Raw genomic sequence first — 21,596 nt, 5'->3', positions numbered from 1 at the left:
CGACCTCATCTCATCGCTAGGTATGTCCCAAGTGTTTGAAACCCTCCGTGATCTGCCCGACACGGTGTTCTCGTTGCTTGGCCAGGACACCAATCCGTTCAGCGAGCTTGCCAAGCGGTACTTGGATCCGCTCGCGCCCAAATTCTCGGTGTTGGATGAGATCTACGTCGATGGCCTCGATGCCTCGCAAGTGTTTGGCCAGCTGAAGATGGTGGTTGAAGGGGCAGGGCTGCAGTTGCTTGGCAATGTGGCCGATCTCCGTGACCGCTACCACTTGGACAACGCCGAGGGTGACTCTGAGGAGGAGGAGGATGAAGAAGACGAAGATGAAGATGATGAGGAGACCGCCCTTGGTGACCAAGTTGCCGACGAAGCTGGCGCCTCTAGCGAAGAAGACGACTTTGAAGGGTTTGTCTCTGCTGAAGAAGACCTTCCTGATGGCCTGGAGCCCGAGGAAGACGAGGAAGCCGGTGAACTCGAAGATGAAGAAGAAGACCTCGAGGAAGAAGAAGTAGGAGAACTCGAAGACGAGGAACAAGAAGATGCTGAGGAAGATGCTGATGTTGAAGACAAGCCCAAACCTCAACGGGAGGTGAAGGAGATCACTGAAGACAAGTTCGGCTTAAACGACGGTTTCTTCGATATCGATGAATACAACAAGCAAGTGCTTGCTCTCGAACACAACGACGGTGCCTTAGATGACGACAATGACGATGAGGAAATCGATATGTTTGGCGACATTGACGACGGCTCCGACGACGGCATGGACTACTATGATGACTTCTTCGACGCTAAGGGTAAAGTAAGCACTGTAAAGCTGACAGACAAGGCTACTAGTAAATCCGATGAAGTCAAGGATTACGAAGACCTTGATGAAGACGATTATGACGCTGCCGTTGAGGGGGCTCGTCTTGATTTGTTTGCTGACGACGATGAAGAAGAGGAAGACCAACAAGCTGGGAATGACGACGACGAACCTGAAGAAAAGCTTTCTAGTTTTGAGAAGAAACAACGCGAGCTCCAACGGGAAATCGAAAAGCTTGAGGCTGAGCTTGTGGCTGATAAGAAATGGACGATGAAGGGGGAAGTGTCTGCTAAGGAGCGGCCCATGGACTCGTTGGTTTCTGATAGAGACACCCAGGAATTAGAGTTTGAACGTACAGCTAAGCCCGTACCGGTAATCACTGAAGAAGTCACGGAACTGCTTGAAGACATCATTAGACGGCGCATCGCCAATAGTGAGTTCGACGACTTACCCAAACGGTTCATTTCCGACGTGGCTCTGTTCCATAAGAAACAGAAATTCGACTTAAGTGGGGAAAAGCTGACCAAATCCTTAGCGGAGATTTATGAGGACGACTACACCAAGCCTCAAGGTGAAGAGGAAATCAGTGAACAAGTCAAACAACAACACGACGAGATCCTGGATCTTTTCACGCTGGTGTGCCATAAGCTCGATACCCTTTGTCTGGCTCATTTCGTGCCTAAACCTCATCAATTCAAGCAGATTGAGATTGCGGTGCTGGATAATGCCGCTTCCATTAACACCGAGGACTCGCAGCCGTTGCACGTGTCGCTGGCAGCTACCTTGGCTCCTCAAGAAGTTTACAAAGTTGGTGACGATAGGGTTAAGGCCAACGGTGCCTTGGGTCGTCTGGAAGTCCAGCTTAAGTCGGGTCTTACCTACTCTAAGGAGGAATTGACTCGCGAAGAGAAACAGAGACTCAGACGGGCAGCCAAGCGGAAGCGGGCGAAGCAGTTCAACGAGAGACAACTGGTACAGCAACAACAACAGAAACAGGCGGTGGCTGAAGGGAGAGCACCCAAGCGGGCGAAGAAGAGTGACGTCATCGATACCCTCGCCAAGGGTAACGTCACCGTCATCGGCGATAAAGGTGAGTTGCGTGACGTCAAGGGTAACTTGAAGAAGGATGGGGGCCTGGCGCGGGCCAGCCACTTGAAGATGTAGGGCGTGACGAGATTTTTTAACGATTCCCCGGTCGGGTTATAGATACGATAATACATTAAAAGCATAACGTGATTATACCGATAATTGTACCTTTCAAATTTGTCCCATATCGTAGTCGTTCCACTTTGGAGTCACTTTGATGTCTCTCATATTAGTTGTTCCAAGGTAAAATTGTCTTTCGTTTGATACTGTCATGGTTTTCTTTTGGTGTTAAACCGTTGGCATGAAGGTGCAATGAGTACAACATGGTACAATTATGTGGAACTATTGACTACACCAGCTTCATGATCCCTTGGTATCTTCAACACGATCAATTGAGTATTACATTAATTGTTTACGTATGCTCAAAACTCGAACTCGAAACATTGATACCACATATTGTTGGATGCGATGATATTTCTCATTAAATCGCTTGATCGCATTAATTTCCAAATATTGAGAATTACACAGATTGATCACCTTCCACCAAGATCCCTCCAAATCATGCCAGTTTATGCCAAAAATCAAACATGACTGAAATATAACCATATTAATTGACTAATCCTTTGTGTACTGATGGCTACACTGACTTCACGGTGTAACCAACGCGGTCGCATTTAATAGCCACGCGTCTGTACCCGTCACCAACGCCATGGAGCGACAGTCGCAAACCCTCAGAGTCAAGCGTCGTGTACGGCTTACGCCCGAGTTCCAGGCCCTCTGGCAAGGCAAGGAGACACGTACCGAGTGGGAACCCCCGAGACCGGCCCCGCGAGTGGCACCACCACCACTGGCTACTACTACTACCTATATTCCAGAAGTGTCGAGGCTGACACGCCCAGTACCGCGTCCACCGCCACTGGTATCGTTTACTAGAGGGAGTAATGGTGCTAGCAATCCCGTCCCACGAGTGGTGAGACCCCCTGAGTCGTCGCTGTATGGCTATAGTCGTCCATTGCCTAAACTGAGACAGACGACGACTGAGCCGATTTCAGTGGAACCAGTGCTGATACCCGATGTCAGATATACTCCTGCATCTCGGTATACCTCTGGTACTGAGGTTGATCCCGAATTACACCAATACGATGAGCTTTCACACCTTTTCCACCAGATGGATCTGGAGATCCAAAGAACAAAAAGCGAGGGGCTTCGTGTGGCTCGACGGGTGATTACGGAGCCCATGAGTCGTCCGCGACGCAACTCGGACCCGACTAACGGCACAGAGACGCTGGCGTCTCGTAACATCCTGCCGTCGTCAATTGGTGCCGAACACAGCCGACTGAGTTCTGTCGTACACACCCCTGCTACCGACAACGAGCTGCAATCAACAACGAGAGAATCACATGAGACTAAGCCCAAAAGCAGTGATCCCAGTGAGACGAAGCCCGATACCAGTGATTCTAATGTGGCTAAGTCTAAATCCAGAGAATCTAGTGAGACGAAACCGAAGAGAGAAGAGTCCATTAAATCCGAGCTGACCCCGAAAACAAAAGCTGAATCAAAGGCTACTACCCAAAGAGAGGAGACTGAATCCAAGCCCACCACCCAAAATGCTGAACCAGAGCCGCCTACACAAGAAGAGCAGACTATTGTGAACACCCCTTCCCCACCGAGATCTCGAGAAGCCGATGAAGAACCGCTACAGGGACTGTCACAACCACTCAAACCGAAAGTCAAAGCTGAGCCAACTACACCACAAACAGCGCTGTCACCATCGTCATCCACGAAACAAACGAAAACTACTGACGATGACGAGGATGCCACCAAACCACAAACGACCGATACGGTGTCACCCTCAATTACTTCGGTGATGACGGCTCATCGCAAATCACAGTTTACCGATGCCGGGTACTTCCTTGTGGCTGCGTTCATTGCGTTGTACGCCGCCCGACTCGGCTATAATAACATTGACAATCTTGTGTGGCTCTGGCAGTACCGCAGTTGGTTCAATATCCCCATAGTGTAATTGGGGCTCTCTCTCTATCTACCAAATGGTTACCGAAGACGCGCACCTTTACGGGGCTCGCAATCATTTGCAACTGGCCTACAAAGCCCGATGAATTTAACCCTCATTTCCTCCTAATAAACGATTATTGCCCGGATAAGGTTAACGCTCTAGAAATGTGTCATATTTGCGGCACGGGTGATTTTGTCCCACCGCGAGAAATTCGCTACCCCTAAATTTGCTCGCCCGCGCGCGGTGCAGCGCTACCAGTGCTGCCTGTGCTCGCTTGACTGACACGTCGACCGCGACACGTCAACACGCGCGTCTTTGAGCGATGGCCTCAACAGATAATGTGTACCCCTTAACCCTTAACAACAGTGGCAATTTTTCCAGTTGAAGTATTAATTCACGATATCCAAAGTTATAATCACACCATTTATAGGTTGATTTCTTCACTTTCACGTTGCATTCGTTTTTGTGTTAGGATCCCCACTTCTCTAGCTTAAGTAGTGGTGCCGTGGCGCTACGCGTAAAATCAGGGGCGGTCGCTTGCCTCACCGATTCGCAGTTAACTACGAAAGAACTATGAAATTATCGATGAAACAGCAAATAAAACTATACCAGTCTCACCACAACCAAACACTCTACACATTAGTGATAATCATAAACATATCCCAATACTATTTTCTCAAATTAATCTCTGTTGTCGCTATGATTTCGTGGCTAATTTTCTTTTCGAGGTCGCACCACCTGCATATAACCGAAGAGGCCACCCGCGAACAATTTCAATCGTTCAGATCAGAGAAGCTGACAAAACCTCCAGGGTAAACAACCAACCACCCCCCGACCACACCCTCCCAAACCCAATCCTGCCTGCCCCGCTGCGATCCCACCTTTTAAAGTACACCTCCTTTCATCAAAACAACAGCACGCAACTCTGCTGCTAAATGGTGTACCGCAAACACGGGTCGATGGAGCCGGGGGACCCTGCCCACTCGCTCTCCCCCGACCGCCTGGCGGTGCTGACCACTTCAAACGTGCTGGCGCTGCTGCTAAAGCTGAACTACGAGCTGGCGGTCGCCAACATCGAGCAGGAAAAGAAGATGGTCGCGGCGCTCAAGCGGTTGCTGCTTGGCCACATGATGGACTATAACCCCGATGTCCCGATGGACGATATCGATATCCACAATTTGAAAGCCCAATTTGACGAACCGCTGCCCCAGCTATTGGCTCAGGGGGCCGATTGGGACGACGACGACGCCGATAACGAGTTCACTTGGGGCACCCCTGACTCGCCGGGACGCTCCCCAGGACGGTCGCCGCCTCACTGGAAACAACCCTCGCCCCAAAGGCAGCCCCAGGTACTGCAATCAGCACCAGCGCTGTCCTCGGCGCCGCTGGTGACGCTTTCACCGCCGCTGCTGGTGGCCCCCACTCTGCCCACTAAGGACGAACAATTCTACGATGCTGACGATTCCGTTGATATCATCGAGAACCCGCTGCGTTTACTCTGGGTGCCGGCGCTGGCCCACCCGGAAATCGACCCGGAACAGTTCCGTTCCCACGTCCGCCATCAAGTAGACGAGCTCCAACGCCAAATCGGCGACCCGCTGCTGCTGCTGCCGCAACTGCTAGGCGGCGGCGCCACCACTGACGGCGACGACTTGTCGAGACTGGCGCTGCTGGCGCTGATAGGCCGGCTGGCGCTGGTGGGGCGGCTGGGGCTGATCCACCGCAATCGGCTGACGCTGCTGAAACACGATAGCCACCGCTACCTGAACGTGCTGTTAAGAGACTTGACGCTGGAACTCGAGAAGTTGCTGAAGATCGCCGGCATGGACGGCACCGACGCCGCCACTTTTGCCCGTACTCTTTCGACGCTGAGTATCGGCTATACCGATGTTGAGCGGCTAGCAATGGACGAAATGGCGCTGAGCAACCGTCTCTCGGTGGTCAGTGTTGAGTACGATAGCGACGAGGACTGGTTCAGCGATAACGACCTGGACGACGGCGACGGCGCCGGTGACCGCTCGCTGCTGCTGATTTCATCCCCGATGCTGACGACGTTATTACTCCAACAACGCCTCCAAATGCAGTTCCAACAGCTGCAATTAGCTCGCGAAAGAGAGTCGGTGGAGCGCGATTTGCGTGACCCGCCAACTGATGGCATTCGTCGCCGTAAGAGTCAGCGCCACAGTAAGATCATCGTCCCTGCTCGTATCAGTCCTGATGTTGACTCGGTGCCTGAAGGTTTGGATGACGAGATTAGTGGCCCCGAAATTGTCGTCGATGAGAACGAAATCGCTGCTACCTCTACTCCTCGTAAGGATGGCCCGCTGAGGGATACGTTCCTGCTTAAACGGGCGCGGCGTACCAACTACCGCCACCCGGGAGGCGATAAGCTCGCTCCTGCTTCCACTGTGCAAACGCCGCAAACTCCCCCACTGAATAAGCTGGGAGGTAAGCTTCAGGAACTCCGCAATAACTTCTTGGGCAGCGCTAAGATTGGCTCCAAACAAGCGAAACAAGCGAAACAAGCACAAGCGCAAGCACAGCAGGCGCCTACGACGCCTCAACAACACGAGCAGCGTCGCCGCAACCGTGACCTGACCCTTTTGTTCAGCTACCGTAACCCTAACGAGCCCAAGAATGGAGCTGTTAGTGACAGCAAAAGCCAGCCTCAGCCTCAGCCCCAGCAACAACGGCGTCCTCTGCCGCAGCATCAACAGCCGCCCGCGCAACAGCAACGGCAGGCGCCTCCTCAGCATCAACAACAGCCGCATACCCAGCCGCATCAACAGCAACAGCCGGACCCTCGGGGGCACCAGAATATCCCTGGCGCCGTCGGCGCCATTGCCAGCGCCTCTCATCGCAAGCACCAGCCGCGTCAAGCAGCACGCCAAGCGGGACCGTACCCTCAAGCGGCGCCTGGTGCCCAAAGCGGTGGCTGGCCTCAGCATCAACAACAGCCCCAACCTCAACCTCAACAACGCGGATACCCCCCTCAACAGCATAAGAAACAACAGCCTCATGGCGTCCCAGGGCAGCAGCAGCAGCAGCAGCCGAACTACCACCAGGGCTACCAGCGCCGCCAACAACTGGGCCCGTACCCGGGTCCTCAGCCAGCGCCTAAGCATCATCATCGCCAAGGACCCCACCAGGGACCGCAAGGTCACCAGCAAGGATACCCAGGACCTCAGTCTCAGCAGGCCCCCCAGCAGCGACACCACGCGCGGTCTAAGGCGCAGCCGATTGCCAACAGTCAGGTTTCAGGACCCTACCCTCAGGGACCTCCGGGCCAGGGCTACGGGTCGTCGCCGCCGCTGGCTACCCAACAACACGGTCAGAAACCTCAGCATTATCAGCCACAACAACAGCGCCGTGGCCAACTACATCAACAGCAGCAGCAGCAGCAGCAGCAGTACTCGTCTCACCCGCGTACGGCGCAGCTTTCCCAGAACCTCGACTTATTACGGCTGGAGATTAACGAGTTCAAGGAGCTGCTTACCAAGTCAGACGACGGCACTCGTGCCAAGAAGCAACCGGCGAACAACGTGGCTAACAATGTGGCGAATAACTTGTCTCAGGAAACGTTTGGTGGCGGCGACTCTCAGGGCAACGAGCTGGATTTCTCATTTGAGTTATCCTACGACGAACCCGGAGCGGAAGAACCCGTGGCCATCGACGACTACTCGCTGCTGGATGAAGATGTAGTCGTCCCAGGTAAGCTTGGCGACGGCTACGGTCGCTCAGCTCACCTCCACGACCAAGGCCGCCAACAACAACAGCAACAGCAACAGCGTCCCGTTGAGTACCCCAAAGAGAGGCAACAACCTGTACAGCACTCTAAGCCCTCCCAGAAGGAACCCGTGCGCCTTCAGCACCCGCCGAAGCAGTACCGCCACCAACAAGTGCCTCATCTGCTTGATAAAGGCCACGACGCCGATGACGACCATCTGAGTGAAGACGAGCCTCAGCGGGTAATTGACCACCACGCGAATGCTGACCAAAAGCAGGAGTTGCCTCTGCCGACTTTGGAAGAAGGCGTGGTTCCCTCGCTGGCGTTCATTGCTGGTGGCCATGTTCCTAGTGTCCAAGCACCCCCCACCACTAGCCATCGTGCTAACCACCGTCCTCAGGCTAGTATCCACAGCAATGCCAGTACCCACAGCGGCCACAGCGTCCACAGTGCTGGTGCTCACAGTGTACAAAGCACTGGCGCCCACAGTTCTACTAGCGCTACTACTGCCAGTACCTCCAACAATATTGGTCTCCTGCTGGCACCCGTTGAAACGCTGACGCCACAGACGTCGCCGACCAAACTCAAGAAGAAGAAGCTGTTTGGCATTCTTGGTGGCGAGCCAAAACTGCCCACTAAACGTTTGAAGAAGAAGAAGCTGTGGGCGTGGCTCCGTGACCGACTGGTGCTGACCCTGCTGGTAGACTCTCAGAACTTACCTCCCGTGCCTGATAACGTCAAGGTACCGAGACTGGTGCTGAACCCTGAGGATGCCTCCACCAGTACTGGCCATCGTCGTGTGAGCCAGGAACTGGACGCTACCAAGCTGCTGCAAGACCTGAACCAAGGAGTTAGCGTACAACCAGCACCGGTGGCACCGGTGGCAAAGGAGAACATGATCACTAAGCTCTTCAAGAAGAAGAACAAGGCTACGGCACAAAAGGAGCAACAGCAACAGCAACAGCAACAACAACAGCCCACTCCACCGACACCACTGGGTGGGTCGCTGGCGCTGATCCACCTGTTCCCTCTGGTACACCTGCTGGACCTGGCGGCGCTGGCGGCGTCGCTGGATGGTGGGGACAGGCGCCAACACCTGCGCACTCCTCTGCTGGAAGCACGTCCTCACTACCACAGTGGTGGTGTTGACGTTATCCCCGCGGTGAACGAAGAGACTGGCATGGATGACGGTGCGGTTACCTCGCCCACTTCGCCGCAACAGTACTTGTACGACCCCGTGGTGGCGACTCAGGAAGAACAGGTTAAGCCTAAGCTGAGAGCAGTGAAGGACTCTACTGGTACAGCTCCGACTGTTACGGTAACTCCCGGTACTACTTCAAACGCTGGTACCGGCTCCAACGCCTCCAACGCTGCTACTCCCGTTGAAGAGGAGAAGCCGCTTGCGCTGACACTTGAAGTTCAGGAGAAGCTCCGCAAACAGATCCGGCGTACTTCCAAAGCCAATCAACCGATCGAGTTTACCGATAGTGCGTTTGGGTTCCCGTTGCCACCACCGCTGCACCTGACTCTTGTTATGTTGGACTACCGGTTCCCCGTCCATGTGGAACGTGCCATCTACCGATTGCTGCACTTGAAGCTTGCCAACCCCAAGAGGCTGTTAAGGGAACAGGTGCTTTTGCTGAACTTCATGTACGCCTACTTGAACTTGGTTGACCACACATTGCACTTGGAACAGCAGATGCTGCTGGACGTCGACCTGGATCACGACGACGAGAAGTTGTTTGGTGAACTGGAGTTGGAAGACACGTTTGCCGAGGACGAGCTGGAGCTGATCCCGTTGGATTTGGACGACATGGCCGAGCTGATCGAGGTGTGAGACACATTTATAAATAGAGTAGAATTTTCTAGTAATGAGACACGAGAAGAATAAGATAATTTGAATGTTAAAAAGAATTAGGAGAACTATGATTTTGATCAGAATCAAAGTGAAGTGTAGTCCTGCAAAAAGTAAGCCCAATGCGGGGCTCGAACCCGCAGCCTTGAGATTAAGAGTCTCACGCTCTACCGATTGAGCTAACCAGGCTTGTTACGGCGGGGATAATACTAGCAAAGTCAGATGATGGCAGGGGCAGCGTTTATGGCTCGTTTTTGGGTTTCCAGGGTGCCTGATATATTATCTGCTTCATGGGCGAGTTCTGGTTTTGTCTCGGATTCAGATCAACACCTTTTTGCGAGCTAGAACCATGTTTGATCGCCACAATTCGCGAGTTTTCTGTTCCTGATGTTTTCTCTTATCCGGCTTGGAACAACAGCATAAGTCATTTTTCACTGATGTAAGCCAGACAGGAATGAGGGAATGCAAAAAATAGACCACTTAAAGTCTTTGGAATGCTGCCTTGGTAGAAGATGGCTCAGAAATATAATTGGTCCTTGTTGCATGGTTTCTCACCAACATCAATCAATTTAATAGTTGAAATGAGACAGCAAATTTGGATTACTTTCAAATGTATTATGTGCTTGATGTCAAGAAGTTTGTGTGTGTCATTACTCATTATTAATCTCATTCATCAATATGTTTCATAAAGGAGTTTATGAGATGGGGCATTGGGTGATTAACGATATGTTTTCAGGATCAGCTTCGACGGCCACCTCTCCCGAGACGAGGATAGCTTCATAGAAATACCGCTTAGGGATGCGTGAGTCAGCGATACGGTCACGGATGAACTCCTTGTACTTTTCCGATTCGGCTCTGATAAACGACATGTGCCCCCGGGATAACTCGTCCAACTTCTGATCGATAAATTCCTTGTGGCTTATATGGAGGCCATAAATGTCATGGCATATTTCCCGGACCCGAGTAATGATAGCTTCGTCCAGGGCAGCAACCTTTCTGATGGCGTCTTTACCAAGGCATCGGCGTTCAGTGCTATCGTTGGTGGCCAGCATCGCCGTGAGGGTATCTTTAACCATCTGTTTGCGGTGTTCCAATTCCTGTTGAGCTTCAGCATACCCTAGAGCCATCTTGGCGCGTTCTTCAGGTTTAATTTTGGGAATACCGTTGACGTATTGAACCAAAGTAGTCAACGTGGACATAATATCTGGGTCCGTCTTGTTTCTGACGGTTTCCTGGAATCTCACTTTGTAGACGTAGTTGTCATGAGCGAACTGGACCATCTCCTGACGTTGTTCTTTAGTATCGAGTTTCTCCAATAACTTCTGGAAATTTGGAGAATTAATAATAAACGACAGCGCAGAGACGAGGACACCAGAGTCTTCAGGGTCCAGCATGGTAGTAACACTCGCTGTTAAAGGTGTACAGCATGGTTAGCCCCTTAGCTTAGACCTGTGCATAGTTTTGGAAATCTTTAGCGGCCTAGGAAACTCCAAGAAAATGGTCCCACAGGGTTCAACTTCAACTATCACCGATATCATTCATCGAGTTGGCAAACACAGCTAGCCATATCAACTCTCTAGCAGTATTTTCATGTTTTTATGCTATCACTTGAGAGAGATTTTCCTCACAATGAAGTTATGGCTTTGTCACCATTTCCAAAAGAAACACCAAAGGAGTTCGTTGTTTCAGTGAACAGAAGCAGCACTGTAGTCCACCATCAGCTAGTTTCAAAGTAGTCTATTATCATTTTTTCGGATAATACTTTGCCTTATACAAACAATGTCATCAGCGCTTTAATACCGACAGGGATGCGCACATAAGGTGACAGCTGTGTCAACTGAAATGAACACGTTGAGGGTACTCAGGCTCAAAGAGAGCCCAGAGTGATGGTAAGAGTCGAGATGGCTAGACCCCATATCTACAAGATAATCCGATAGTGACCGTGGGTGGGTCCGTCATTACTGTGTATTATACATATGCGCTAAAATTAGGCCTTAGCAAGAGCCTTCTTCACGTTGTATCTGCGTTGCTTCTTCAACACCATGACTTGGAATCTTTCAAAGTCCAGCAACTCAGCGCGGCGTTGTCTCGAGGCCAACTTCTTGGCCCACGAGGTGGCGGCCCACTTGGCGTCGACGCCCGAGGCGGCCCATCTCTTGTGCACGGTGCCGGTTCTGGCGCCCTTGGGGACCTTGATCACCAAGGGGGTCAAGGTGACCCGGGCGAGCGAGATCGCCTGGCGGGCGATCTTGGGGCCGTCGATGAGGACGCGCTTTTGGTCGATGATTTCGACGATGGTGGCAAGCTCGGTGTTGTTGACGAGGACGATGCGGCCAACTTCGACCAATCTCCAGTTAGCGGCTTTGACGGTGGTGTGCGACATGGCTTGTGGTGACTAGCTGGGCTGAAGGCGGTGAAATTTTTGTTCGCGAGGATGGTGCCGGTGCGGGTGGGGGTGGTAACCCTAAGTCACGTGGCACAGGGTACCCAACTTTGATCAGCGTGCGCACCCAGTCGCACCCACACCAGTTTAAGAGTCCCCCTCTCTATAAATAGAGAACTACTAGCTTATACTAGTGTTACCACGCGTGCCCGTTATACAGCGGTGAGGTCATTGCTGATCAAGGGCACGACGACTTAAAATTGACTCAATGATGATTTAATTTGCGTTTGAGCACCCCTGGCTGGAAACATGCCTAGTTTCAACACAACAGCCAAGGGTAGCATGCGATCACTTTCTATTCTGATGAGTCAAAAAAAAACCCCCCCGTAGTGTAAACTTTAAGCTTTACGCAGAGAAGAATGTTTATACGAGACTTCTCCGTTCATTTCTATTTCCACGGTATCCACTGCTTTCACTGTTTTCGTGAGTCACTTGGTTTCGAGTACTGTGGTCTCACGCCACACTGAAAACGCGCGTGGTCAACAATACAAACCAACAACGATAGTCTCCACTCTCAGCAGCTAATTTCCTAAACTTCTCCTCAATCCAGTTCATCCAAAACCACACTCAATCAGTCTCCTATCTAATTTAAAACACTTCAGCCTATCTCTTCTCTGTTTCTTTCCTTCAACTAACGCGGCGGGGGTGCCATCGCGAAAATGAAAAGGATAATTCGGGCCATGTCGAGTGCCAAACAACCTACGTGGCATGCCCCCGCCACCGCCAAGGCCGAGCAGCCCCAGCTCAAATTGTACAACTCATTGACCCGGCTGAAAACAGTGTTTGTCCCCCAACGACCGGGACACGTGGCGTGGTACCAGTGTGGCATCACCCCGTACGCCCCGCTGCATTTGGGCCATTTGAAGCTGTTCATGCACTTTGACTTGGTCCGGAGAGTGTTGGCCGACCATTTTGGCTATAACGTTTACCTCGTGCTGAATTTTACCGATGTTGACGACAAGATTATCGTCGCCGCTCGTCACCAATATTTGTTCGACGAAAAAGTCAGAAAACAGTACACTGAGGTGACTGATGAGCTCTTAAAGTATTCTCTTGACAGCTGGAAACAGTATGTGGCGAAGAACTTACCGGAATACACCGGGGAAGCCACTCCCGAGGCGTTTTTGACGTGGCAAGTCGACCCTCAACAATTCGCCACGGAAAAGCCTAAATTCCCTATGTACCACACTGCGGCGACTAACGGGGCTAAGGCTATCACTAACAAAGTGAAACTCTCAGAATTCTTGCCCGCAGTTGAGGAATTTGTGTCTATTGCCCTCGATAAGGAATACGGTGCTTCCGTTACTGACCCGGAAATCTTCCGTAAATTGCCTTACCACTGGGAAAACCGGTTCCTCGCCGAGATGGAAACGCTTAATGTTTTGCCTCCTCTGGTCACTACCAGGGTTACCGAGTATATCCCCGAAATCATCGCCTACGTCGAGAAAATCGTCGCTAACGGCTACGCCTACGCTACTGCTGACGGCCTGGTATATTTCGATGTTGTGAAATTTGAGAATAGTCCTAACCATGACTACGCTAAGTTAGCTCCGTGGTCAAAGGGGGATATGCTGCTTATTGCCGACGGCGAAGGGCTGTTGTCCACTGGCGACGGTAAGCGTAATCTGGTTGATTTCGCTTTGTGGAAGGCGCTGAAGCCCGGTGAACCGTTCTGGCAACTGCCGTGGGGTAAGGGTCGTCCGGGCTGGCACATCGAGTGCCTGGTGATGGCGCTGGATATGATTGGTGACGTGTTGGATATCCACTCCGGTGGGATCGATTTGTGCTTCCCTCACCACGATAACGAATTGGCTCAACTGGAAGCTTACTACAACAACCAACAGTGGGTCAACTACTTCTTGCACCTGGGCCACTTACACATCCAGGGGCAAAAGATGCTGAAATCGCTTAAGAACTTCATTACCATTGAAGAGGCATTGGCGCAACACTCGCCGAGACAATTGAGACTTGTGTTTGCCATGACTCAATGGGATAAGCCGATGGATTTTAAGGATTCGTTGGTCCACGAAGTGAAGACCACCGAGGCGACTTTCTCCAAGTTCTTTACTAAGGTGAGAGCTTTGGTTGACGACTATAACCGTCGTATCGCTCAAGGGGAAATCATTCTGAAGAAGTTGGGCGATGTGGAAAAGCAATTGCTTAAGGACTTGACTCAGGCTCAAGACGATGTCCACGCCGCTTTGTGCGATAACATCAACACTTCAGGGGCGATTCAAGCCCTTGGTGCGATCGTTTCCAAGACTAATACTTACTTAAGTGGCTGTGACACCGGTAAGAGCGAATTGCGTATTGAACCGGTAGTGGACGTGGCCCAATATGTCACGCAAACTTTGGCTAAACTCGGGTTTACTGTGCGTGAAGATGGCCTCGGGTGGGCTCTGGCAGCCTCGCAACTGCTGGAACTGACGCTGGTGGAAAAAGTCGCCGACCCCTACTACCGGTTATTAGCTCAATTCAGAGACCTGGTGCGCCAAACCGCCATCAACAAGGGGGATATGCTGAAGATCTTAGCCGCATGTGACCAAGTGAGAGCCGATTTGCTCAATTTGAACGTGCTGTTGGATGACCGTCCTCCTAAGATGAACGACGAACTGGGACAAATGGAAGACCAGGCGGCGTTGATTAAGTTCTTATCGGATGATGAGAAGCAGGCGATCATCAAGCAACAACAGGAAAAGGAACGTGAAGCCCGGGCTAAGGAAGCTAAAAAGGCTGCCGCTGCTGCTGAGGCGGCGAGGAAAGCCGCCGAACGGTTAGAGAAGCTGAAGGTGGCTCCTCAAGATATGTTCCGCGATGCTTCGCTTTATCTGGAATGGGACGACCAGGGGATCCCTACCAAGGATGCCAAGGGGGAAGAGGTGAGTAAAAGTGCCAAAAAGAAGTTGATGAAGCAATGGCAACAACAGGAGAAATTGCATAACGAGTACTTGCAGCTGAAGGCGTAAGTACACCAACCCACGAAGTAATAAACCAAACGAATAAATAAGACATAAACGTAATTACGATTAGACTATACGTGGGGATCTCGGCATTTTCCGGATCTGAGGTAGCCGCGTCCCAATATGACCTATGAAAATCTCCAGATTTCGTTGATTTCTCAAACTTTCCAGGGTAACACTTTATCTTTGTAGCAAAACTGTCACAGTGGCTTCGTCAATATATTTATTGGGTTTCACAAAATGGGTGAATGTTATGGTTTCAGAGATACGTGAGACGAGCAAGCGTGGCGCGACCCCCACCAACCAATACCAATTATAACGCCCATCAAACGAGACTATAGAAGTTTAGTTAATATTAGTCCGACACATGACTTTTTCAGATTGTTCAGGTAGTCCCCTCAAGTGATTTCCGATCCACACGTGACGTCTAGTGGCGACTTGCCCCACAACTCCGATCCAGTCCTCCGACAACAACTAGGCGTCTGACTAAACCGAAGTAGACTCCATTAATGAATTGACAAGTCCATTCACACCTATGATTATGATTCAGTTTAACTTTGCTTTGTTTTCTTGCTTCATTGTCGTTATCTCTGCTTTGCTCTGGGGTTCGATGGGGTTCCACCCTCGTGCACGACGATTTCCTGCGCACGCGCTCGCAACTCGCGGTGGCAAAAAGTAATCGCCACGCTCACTCACTTTATATCACCCTCGACTCGTCCTTTACCACCCACAAAATGGCCAACGACGAAGAGAGAAAACCGATTGTCGACGCCCTGGGAGAGCACCAGGCCGAGGACAAGACGGCGACGGCGATCTTGCGCCGCAAGAAGAAGGACAACGCCCTCCTTGTCGACGACGCCACCAACGACGACAACCTGATCATCACCATGTCCCTGGCGACGATGGAGCTTTTGCAATTGTTCCGCGGCGACACCGTGTTGATCAAGGGGAAGAAGCGCAAGGACACCGTCCTCATCGCGTTGGCGGACGACGACATGGAGGACGGCGTTGCTCGCATCAACCGCGTCGTCCGTAACAACTTGCGGGTGCGCCTTGGCGACATTATCACCGTCCACCCTTGTCCCGACATCAAGTATGCCAACCGGATCTCGGTGTTGCCCTTAGCTGACACCGTTGAGGGTTTGACGGGGCTGTTGTTCGACATGTTCCTTAAGCCCTATTTCGTCGAAGCCTACCGCCCTGTGCGTAAAGGTGACTTGTTCACCGTGCGTGGGGGGATGAGACAAGTTGAATTTAAAGTGGTGGAAGTGGACCCGGAAGATATCGCCATTGTCGCCCAGGATACCATTATCCACTGCGAAGGCGAACCCATCAACCGTGAAGATGAAGACTCTACCCTTAACGAAGTCGGTTACGACGACATTGGGGGTTGCAAGAAGCAGATGGCGCAGATCAGAGAACTCGTGGAACTCCCGTTGCGCCACCCGCAATTGTTCAAGCTGATCGGGATTAAGCCGCCCCGCGGGGTGCTTATGTACGGTCCCCCGGGTACCGGTAAGACGATCATGGCGCGGGCGGTGGCCAACGAAACCGGGGCGTTTTTCTTTTTGATCAACGGGCCGGAAATCATGTCGAAGATGGCGGGTGAATCGGAACTGAATTTGCGTAAAGCGTTTGAAGAAGCGGAAAAGAACTCGCCCGCGATCATTTTCATCGACGAAATCGACTCCATCGCGCCTAAGCGTGACAAGACCAATGGTGAAGTCGAACGCCGGGTGGTGTCGCAATTGTTGACGTTGATGGACGGGATGAAGGCGCGCTCCAACGTGGTGGTGATCGCTGCCACCAACCGCCCCAACTCCATCGACCCCGCCCTCCGTCGTTTCGGTCGTTTCGACCGTGAAGTCGACATCGGCGTCCCCGACGCCGAAGGGAGACTCGAAATCCTCAAGATCCACACCAAGAACATGAAGCTTGCCGACGACGTCGACCTCGAAGCCATCGCCCTGGAAACTCATGGTTTCGTTGGTGCCGACTTGGCGTCGCTCTGCTCGGAAGCCGCCATGCAACAGATCCGGGAAAAGATGGACTTGATCGACCTCGACGAAGACACCATCGACGTCGAAGTGTTGGACTCGTTAGGGGTTACCATGGAGAACTTCCGCTTTGCCCTCGGCAACTCCAACCCGCTGGCGTTGCGGGAAACCGTCGTGGAAAACGTCAACGTCACCTGGGACGACATCGGTGGCTTGGACGGCATCAAGAACGAACTCAAGGAGACCGTCGAGTACCCCGTGTTGCACCCCGAACAATACCAAAAGTTTGGGCTTGCTCCCTCGAAGGGTGTCTTGTTCTTTGGTCCCCCTGGTACCGGTAAGACGTTGCTTGCCAAGGCGGTGGCCACCGAAGTGCTGGCCAACTTCATCTCGGTGAAGGGTCCCGAGCTCTTGTCGATGTGGTACGGTGAATCGGAACTGAACATCCGTGACATCTTTGACAAGGCGAGAGCCGCCGCCCCCACGGTGGTGTTCCTCGACGAGTTGGACTCGATCGCCAAGGCTCGTGGCGGCGGCCACGGTGACGCTGGCGGCGCCCTGGACCGGGTGGTCAACCAGTTGCTTACGGAAATGGACGGGATGAACGCCAAAAAGAACGTGTTCGTCATCGGTGCCACCAACAGACCCGACCAGATCGACCCCGCCCTCCTCAGACCCGGTCGTTTGGACCAGTTGATCTACGTCCCCTTGCCCGACGAACCGGCGAGATTGTCGATCTTGCAAGCGCAATTGCGCAACACCCCCTTGGAGCCCGGCTTGGACTTGCAAGAGATCGCCAAGATCACCAACGGCTTCTCCGGTGCCGATTTGCTGTACATTGTCCAGCGCCTGGCCAAGTTTGCCATCAAGGACTCGATTGAGGCTCTGATCAAGGTGAAGAAGGAGAAGGAAGCCGCTGCCGCTGCCGCCGGCGACGACGCTGCCGACGTCGACATGGACCAGGCCGACCCCGTGCCTTACATCACCCGCGCCCACTTTGAAGAGGCGATGAAGACGGCTAAGCGGTCGGTGTCCGACGCCGAGTTGCGTCGTTACGAAGCCTACGCCCAGCAATTGCAATCGTCGCGGGGCCAGTTCTCCAACTTCAGATTCAACGAAGGCGACAACCAGCAGTCCGGCGGCCAGGCGGCGTTCGGCGGTAACGACGACGACGATGATTTGTATAACTGAACTGATTGAATGAATGGTGTGTCATGAGACCATAGCTAGGTAGTATAATATAAGGTTGTTTGATATCGCATTTATTAGGCGGTTTTCGGGCGATTTTCAGGCGATTTTCAGGCTTTTTATCTTCAGACGGAATTTGGAGTGATGGCCGTCGCCGCTGGGTGGCTACCGACAGCGACACTCCCGCAAGGACTTCGTGGCCAAGCTGGTTAAGGCGTGCGACTGTTAATCGCAAGATCGTGAGTTCAATCCTCACCGAGGTCGACCTGTCTAATTTTTTCGGCTAGTTTTTCGCCTTTAAGTGACGCCCGTTGCGCGCTGTCTCCAAACTATTTTTTCGTTTGTGGGGTGAAAATATAATTTTTGATATCTCATGTCGATCGGCGAAAACCATAACGAATCAGCTGGTTTCACAACCACGTGTTGTAGACAAGAGCATTTCATACGTGAGGCGGACGACGGTCTCCGAGGTATCGTTTGACGATAGGTGCAGTGTCTCATTTGCAATTAAAAACCTTTTGGGTTTACCCGCGCTACAGTGACGTTCGCGCTAAATCTAAGATGAACAAATAGATCCTCAAGCAAAGCTAATTGGAGCCAGATGAAAATTTAAATTTTGATCAACTGATATTGGTGGTAAAGGAGTTGCCATGCCAACCAGGTGCCATCGAGAATAACTCTGGGGAGGCTTGGATGGCGGCGGCGGCGGCGCCAACGACGTGCGTTGATGTACGATCATCCCACCCATTTGCAGTGCGTTCAATTAAAATTTCTTCGCCCTCACCAGTCACACGATGCCCCAATCCATCTAAACTATGACAGGGTGTGATGTTGTCGTCAAGACAAGACCACCACACCATACTCATTAAACTTAAAACCAAGATGTCTATGTTTGTCGCTCGCTTTGCTCGCTGCTTCCACCAAAATATCTACATGTCCGTGCATTGAGACATGCGTTGGTGAGCGCCACCGCCGCCAGCGACGGCATGGGTCCACACGAAACATTAAAAACTCCACTTTTTCTTCATAAAACATCCCTTGAGAGTTTCACAGTCCCGGGGTGTGTGTGTTTCAAATGCTGTTGGTACAGGCCCAAGCCCGGGCCCGCAAGTTATATATGGAGGTCGAGTACCGCAAAGAATCTCTCCGCGACACCACTCTCCCCGAATACGCCCGGACCCAGTTTGACCCCGTGGCCAACTACCGCCTCGCCCACCACTCGACGCTTAAACTGCACCAGGATAAGGTGGCGGGGATCAGCTGGGGCCAGCTGACGAAGCTCTTGCTGTGTTCTACCGACGGGTTTATGTTTTTATGGGATAGTGTCACCGGGTATAAACACAGCGCCGTCAAGATGGAGCTGAGCTGGATGTTGACGTGTGCGTTAAGTCCGGGAGAAGATATCGCCGTCGCTGGCGGGTTAGATAATACGGCGCTGGTTTACCGATTGAGAGAGGGCGAAGTCACCCAGTATAGCGACACCCAGTTGCGGGGCCACCGCCAGTATATCAGTGGGTGTGGGTTTATGGACCGGCTGACCCTCGTCACCCTGAGTGGCGACCGCATGTGTGTGGTGTGGGACGTCAGCCGGGGGCTCGCCACCACCACCTTCGATCACACCCACGACGTGCTCTGTGTCGACGTCCGCGACGCCCACACGTTTATTCTGGGGTCGCTGGACGGCACCATCAACGTCTGGGACGCGCGGGTGCCCCAGCCGGTCCAGCTGTTCATCAGCCGCAAGCTGGGGGACGTCCTGTGCCTCAAACTGTACGGGAGCTCGCTGCTGTTTGTCTGTGGCACCGAGGACGGGGCGTTACGTATATACGATAGCCGCAGCGACTGTAGCATCGCCACGTTACCGTTTGACGCCTCCAGCTATAAGAATATCGCTAAGATGGACGCCACGGTGCTGGCGGGCTCGATCATGCTGGTGGACGTGCTGGTGGGGTACCGGATGATCTACGCCACCTATAAAGGGATCAACCATGCCGTGGTGTGGGACACGATGAGAGGAGAGATCGTGGGACAAGTGGGCAATAATAAGTCGCAGGTAGCTCAGGTGAAAGTGGCACCCACGGGGATGGCGTTGGCGACGTCGCTGTGGGACGGCTCCCTCCGCGTCTACCTGGTGTAACATACAAACAATCATATACCTAGCAAACACTCCATGTTTGATCAATTGTCACCGAAAGAAAGACTGAAATGATCCATGTCATCAATGAAGCCAAATAAGTACTCAATCTTTTACTCTACACTACTGATTCAATACACAATGTCAAGCGATTGTCAGGCAAATATCAAGCAAATACCAATGTGGCTAACCAGTATATTTCCCCGATCTTTGGCTATCGTCTCCCTCTCACCCAAACCATACATCTCACACTACTAACTATATCTACCACTGATTGGTTCAGATTCTCTATTTCAAATGTATAGACCCCACCAGTCTCATTCATGAACCCCGAGTTTAGATCGTAAGTCTATAGTTATCTAACAAAGTCTTCAAAACTTAAATCTAAAATAAAGTCTAAATCCAGTCTACTTATTGAGTATTTTGGCGATGAATTGTTGGACTTCCACCAATTCCGCTTCGTCAGCCGAGTGAGCTAAACCGGGGTACGACTTGAACGTATAGTTGGTGTAGCCAAGCGACTTGTATAAGTCACGAGCGGCTTCCCCCAGCGCAAACGGAACAATAGGGTCAGCAGTGCCGTGACCTTGGAACACGGGAGTGTCGGAGTTAACTCCGGTGCTCTTCAGCTTGATGATATCGGGGATAGTACAGAACCCAGAAAGGGCGACAATACCGCCGATTTTCACATCCAAAAGCGCCAATGCCGCAAGCGATAACGCAGCGCCTTGAGAAAACCCACCGACAATGATATTTTCAGCTTTAATCCCCAAATCCTGCTGTTCTTTGACCAATTGCTTGATCTTGTCCACCGAGGCCAAAAAACCCTCAGCGTCCTGTTTCGAGTTGGGGTTGCCGCCAAACTCATAAATGTTAAACCACCCAGGCATCGCCATGTTCATATTAGCGGCAATGGGGATCTTGGGGGCGTGGGGGAACACCCAGTTGATCTTATCCTGGTGGGGGATGATCTGCTGCTGGCGGGCGAGCTGGGGGAACCACAGCCAGCCGTCGCCGGTGTCGCCGAGGCCGTGGAAAAAGATGATCGCCGCTTGAGGCGTCAGCGTCGCCGCGAGGCGGATGGCGGGTAACGTGGACATGGGTACGGTAGTGGTAGTCGCACGTCGCACCCCAACCAGAATAATGGCAGCGAGTATGCCCACCATCAACCAATAACGGAACATGGTGGGTGACAACACTGACAATACTCAATTAATAATTGAGAATGATCTCAGTCAATCTCGATTGAGAGGCAATGACCGTTATTGGGATTAGCTTCTAGCTAGATATGGGGGTGCGCACGGTACTTTTGCCCTTTACTTTTCTTAGCTACGCTACTGAATCTCTGCGATAACGGGTAGCCGTCTCCGAGCCCCCCCCCCCCCCC

The 21,596-nt window shown here is 52.1% G+C and overlaps 9 protein-coding genes across 9 annotated transcripts; 6 read left to right on the top strand and 3 right to left on the bottom strand. All coding sequences in view use genetic code 12, as the record gives it.

Annotated features, from left to right (window-relative positions):
- Window positions 1–22: 22 nt before the first annotated feature.
- On the top strand, window positions 23–1,969 carry MPP10 (rRNA-processing protein; the record flags this gene model as incomplete). Its single annotated transcript, XM_034158380.1, has 1 exon — window positions 23–1,969. One exon carries the CDS (start codon window positions 23–25, stop codon window positions 1,967–1,969), a length of 1,947 nt encoding a protein of 648 aa, XP_034009825.1.
- Window positions 1,970–2,600: 631 nt separating this feature from the next.
- On the top strand, window positions 2,601–3,914 carry DIURU_005400 (uncharacterized protein; the record flags this gene model as incomplete). The annotated part of the gene is made up of 1 exon (XM_034158379.1): window positions 2,601–3,914. One exon carries the CDS (start codon window positions 2,601–2,603, stop codon window positions 3,912–3,914), a length of 1,314 nt encoding a protein of 437 aa, XP_034009824.1.
- Window positions 3,915–4,840: 926 nt separating this feature from the next.
- On the top strand, window positions 4,841–9,469 carry ZDS1 (Zds1p; the record flags this gene model as incomplete). The annotated part of the gene is made up of 1 exon (XM_034158376.1): window positions 4,841–9,469. The coding sequence occupies one exon, from the start codon at window positions 4,841–4,843 to the stop codon at window positions 9,467–9,469; it is 4,629 nt and encodes a 1,542-aa protein (XP_034009823.1).
- Window positions 9,470–10,182: 713 nt separating this feature from the next.
- DIURU_005398 (uncharacterized protein) lies at window positions 10,183–10,881 on the bottom strand (the record flags this gene model as incomplete). Its single annotated transcript, XM_034158375.1, has 1 exon — window positions 10,183–10,881. One exon carries the CDS (start codon window positions 10,879–10,881, stop codon window positions 10,183–10,185), a length of 699 nt encoding a protein of 232 aa, XP_034009822.1.
- A 593-nt stretch (window positions 10,882–11,474) lies between these two features.
- On the bottom strand, window positions 11,475–11,870 carry RPL14 (60S ribosomal protein eL14; the record flags this gene model as incomplete). Its single annotated transcript, XM_034158374.1, has 1 exon — window positions 11,475–11,870. One exon carries the CDS (start codon window positions 11,868–11,870, stop codon window positions 11,475–11,477), a length of 396 nt encoding a protein of 131 aa, XP_034009821.1.
- Window positions 11,871–12,589: 719 nt separating this feature from the next.
- Window positions 12,590–14,896, top strand: DIURU_005396 (cysteine--tRNA ligase; the record flags this gene model as incomplete). The annotated part of the gene is made up of 1 exon (XM_034158373.1): window positions 12,590–14,896. The coding sequence occupies one exon, from the start codon at window positions 12,590–12,592 to the stop codon at window positions 14,894–14,896; it is 2,307 nt and encodes a 768-aa protein (XP_034009820.1).
- A 728-nt stretch (window positions 14,897–15,624) lies between these two features.
- CDC48 (AAA family ATPase) lies at window positions 15,625–18,078 on the top strand (the record flags this gene model as incomplete). Its single annotated transcript, XM_034158372.1, has 1 exon — window positions 15,625–18,078. The coding sequence occupies one exon, from the start codon at window positions 15,625–15,627 to the stop codon at window positions 18,076–18,078; it is 2,454 nt and encodes an 817-aa protein (XP_034009819.1).
- Window positions 18,079–19,150: 1,072 nt separating this feature from the next.
- On the top strand, window positions 19,151–20,212 carry STE4 (G protein subunit beta; the record flags this gene model as incomplete). Its single annotated transcript, XM_034158371.1, has 1 exon — window positions 19,151–20,212. One exon carries the CDS (start codon window positions 19,151–19,153, stop codon window positions 20,210–20,212), a length of 1,062 nt encoding a protein of 353 aa, XP_034009818.1.
- Window positions 20,213–20,616: 404 nt separating this feature from the next.
- On the bottom strand, window positions 20,617–21,309 carry DIURU_005393 (palmitoyl-(protein) hydrolase; the record flags this gene model as incomplete). Its single annotated transcript, XM_034158370.1, has 1 exon — window positions 20,617–21,309. The coding sequence occupies one exon, from the start codon at window positions 21,307–21,309 to the stop codon at window positions 20,617–20,619; it is 693 nt and encodes a 230-aa protein (XP_034009817.1).
- Window positions 21,310–21,596: the final 287 nt, after the last annotated feature.

This window comes from Diutina rugosa, assembly GCF_008704595.1.
Source record: "Diutina rugosa strain CBS 613 chromosome Unknown scaffold21_size185207, whole genome shotgun sequence".
NCBI lineage: Eukaryota > Fungi > Ascomycota > Pichiomycetes > Serinales > Debaryomycetaceae > Diutina > Diutina rugosa.
This window is presented reverse-complemented; position numbering and strand designations above follow the sequence as displayed.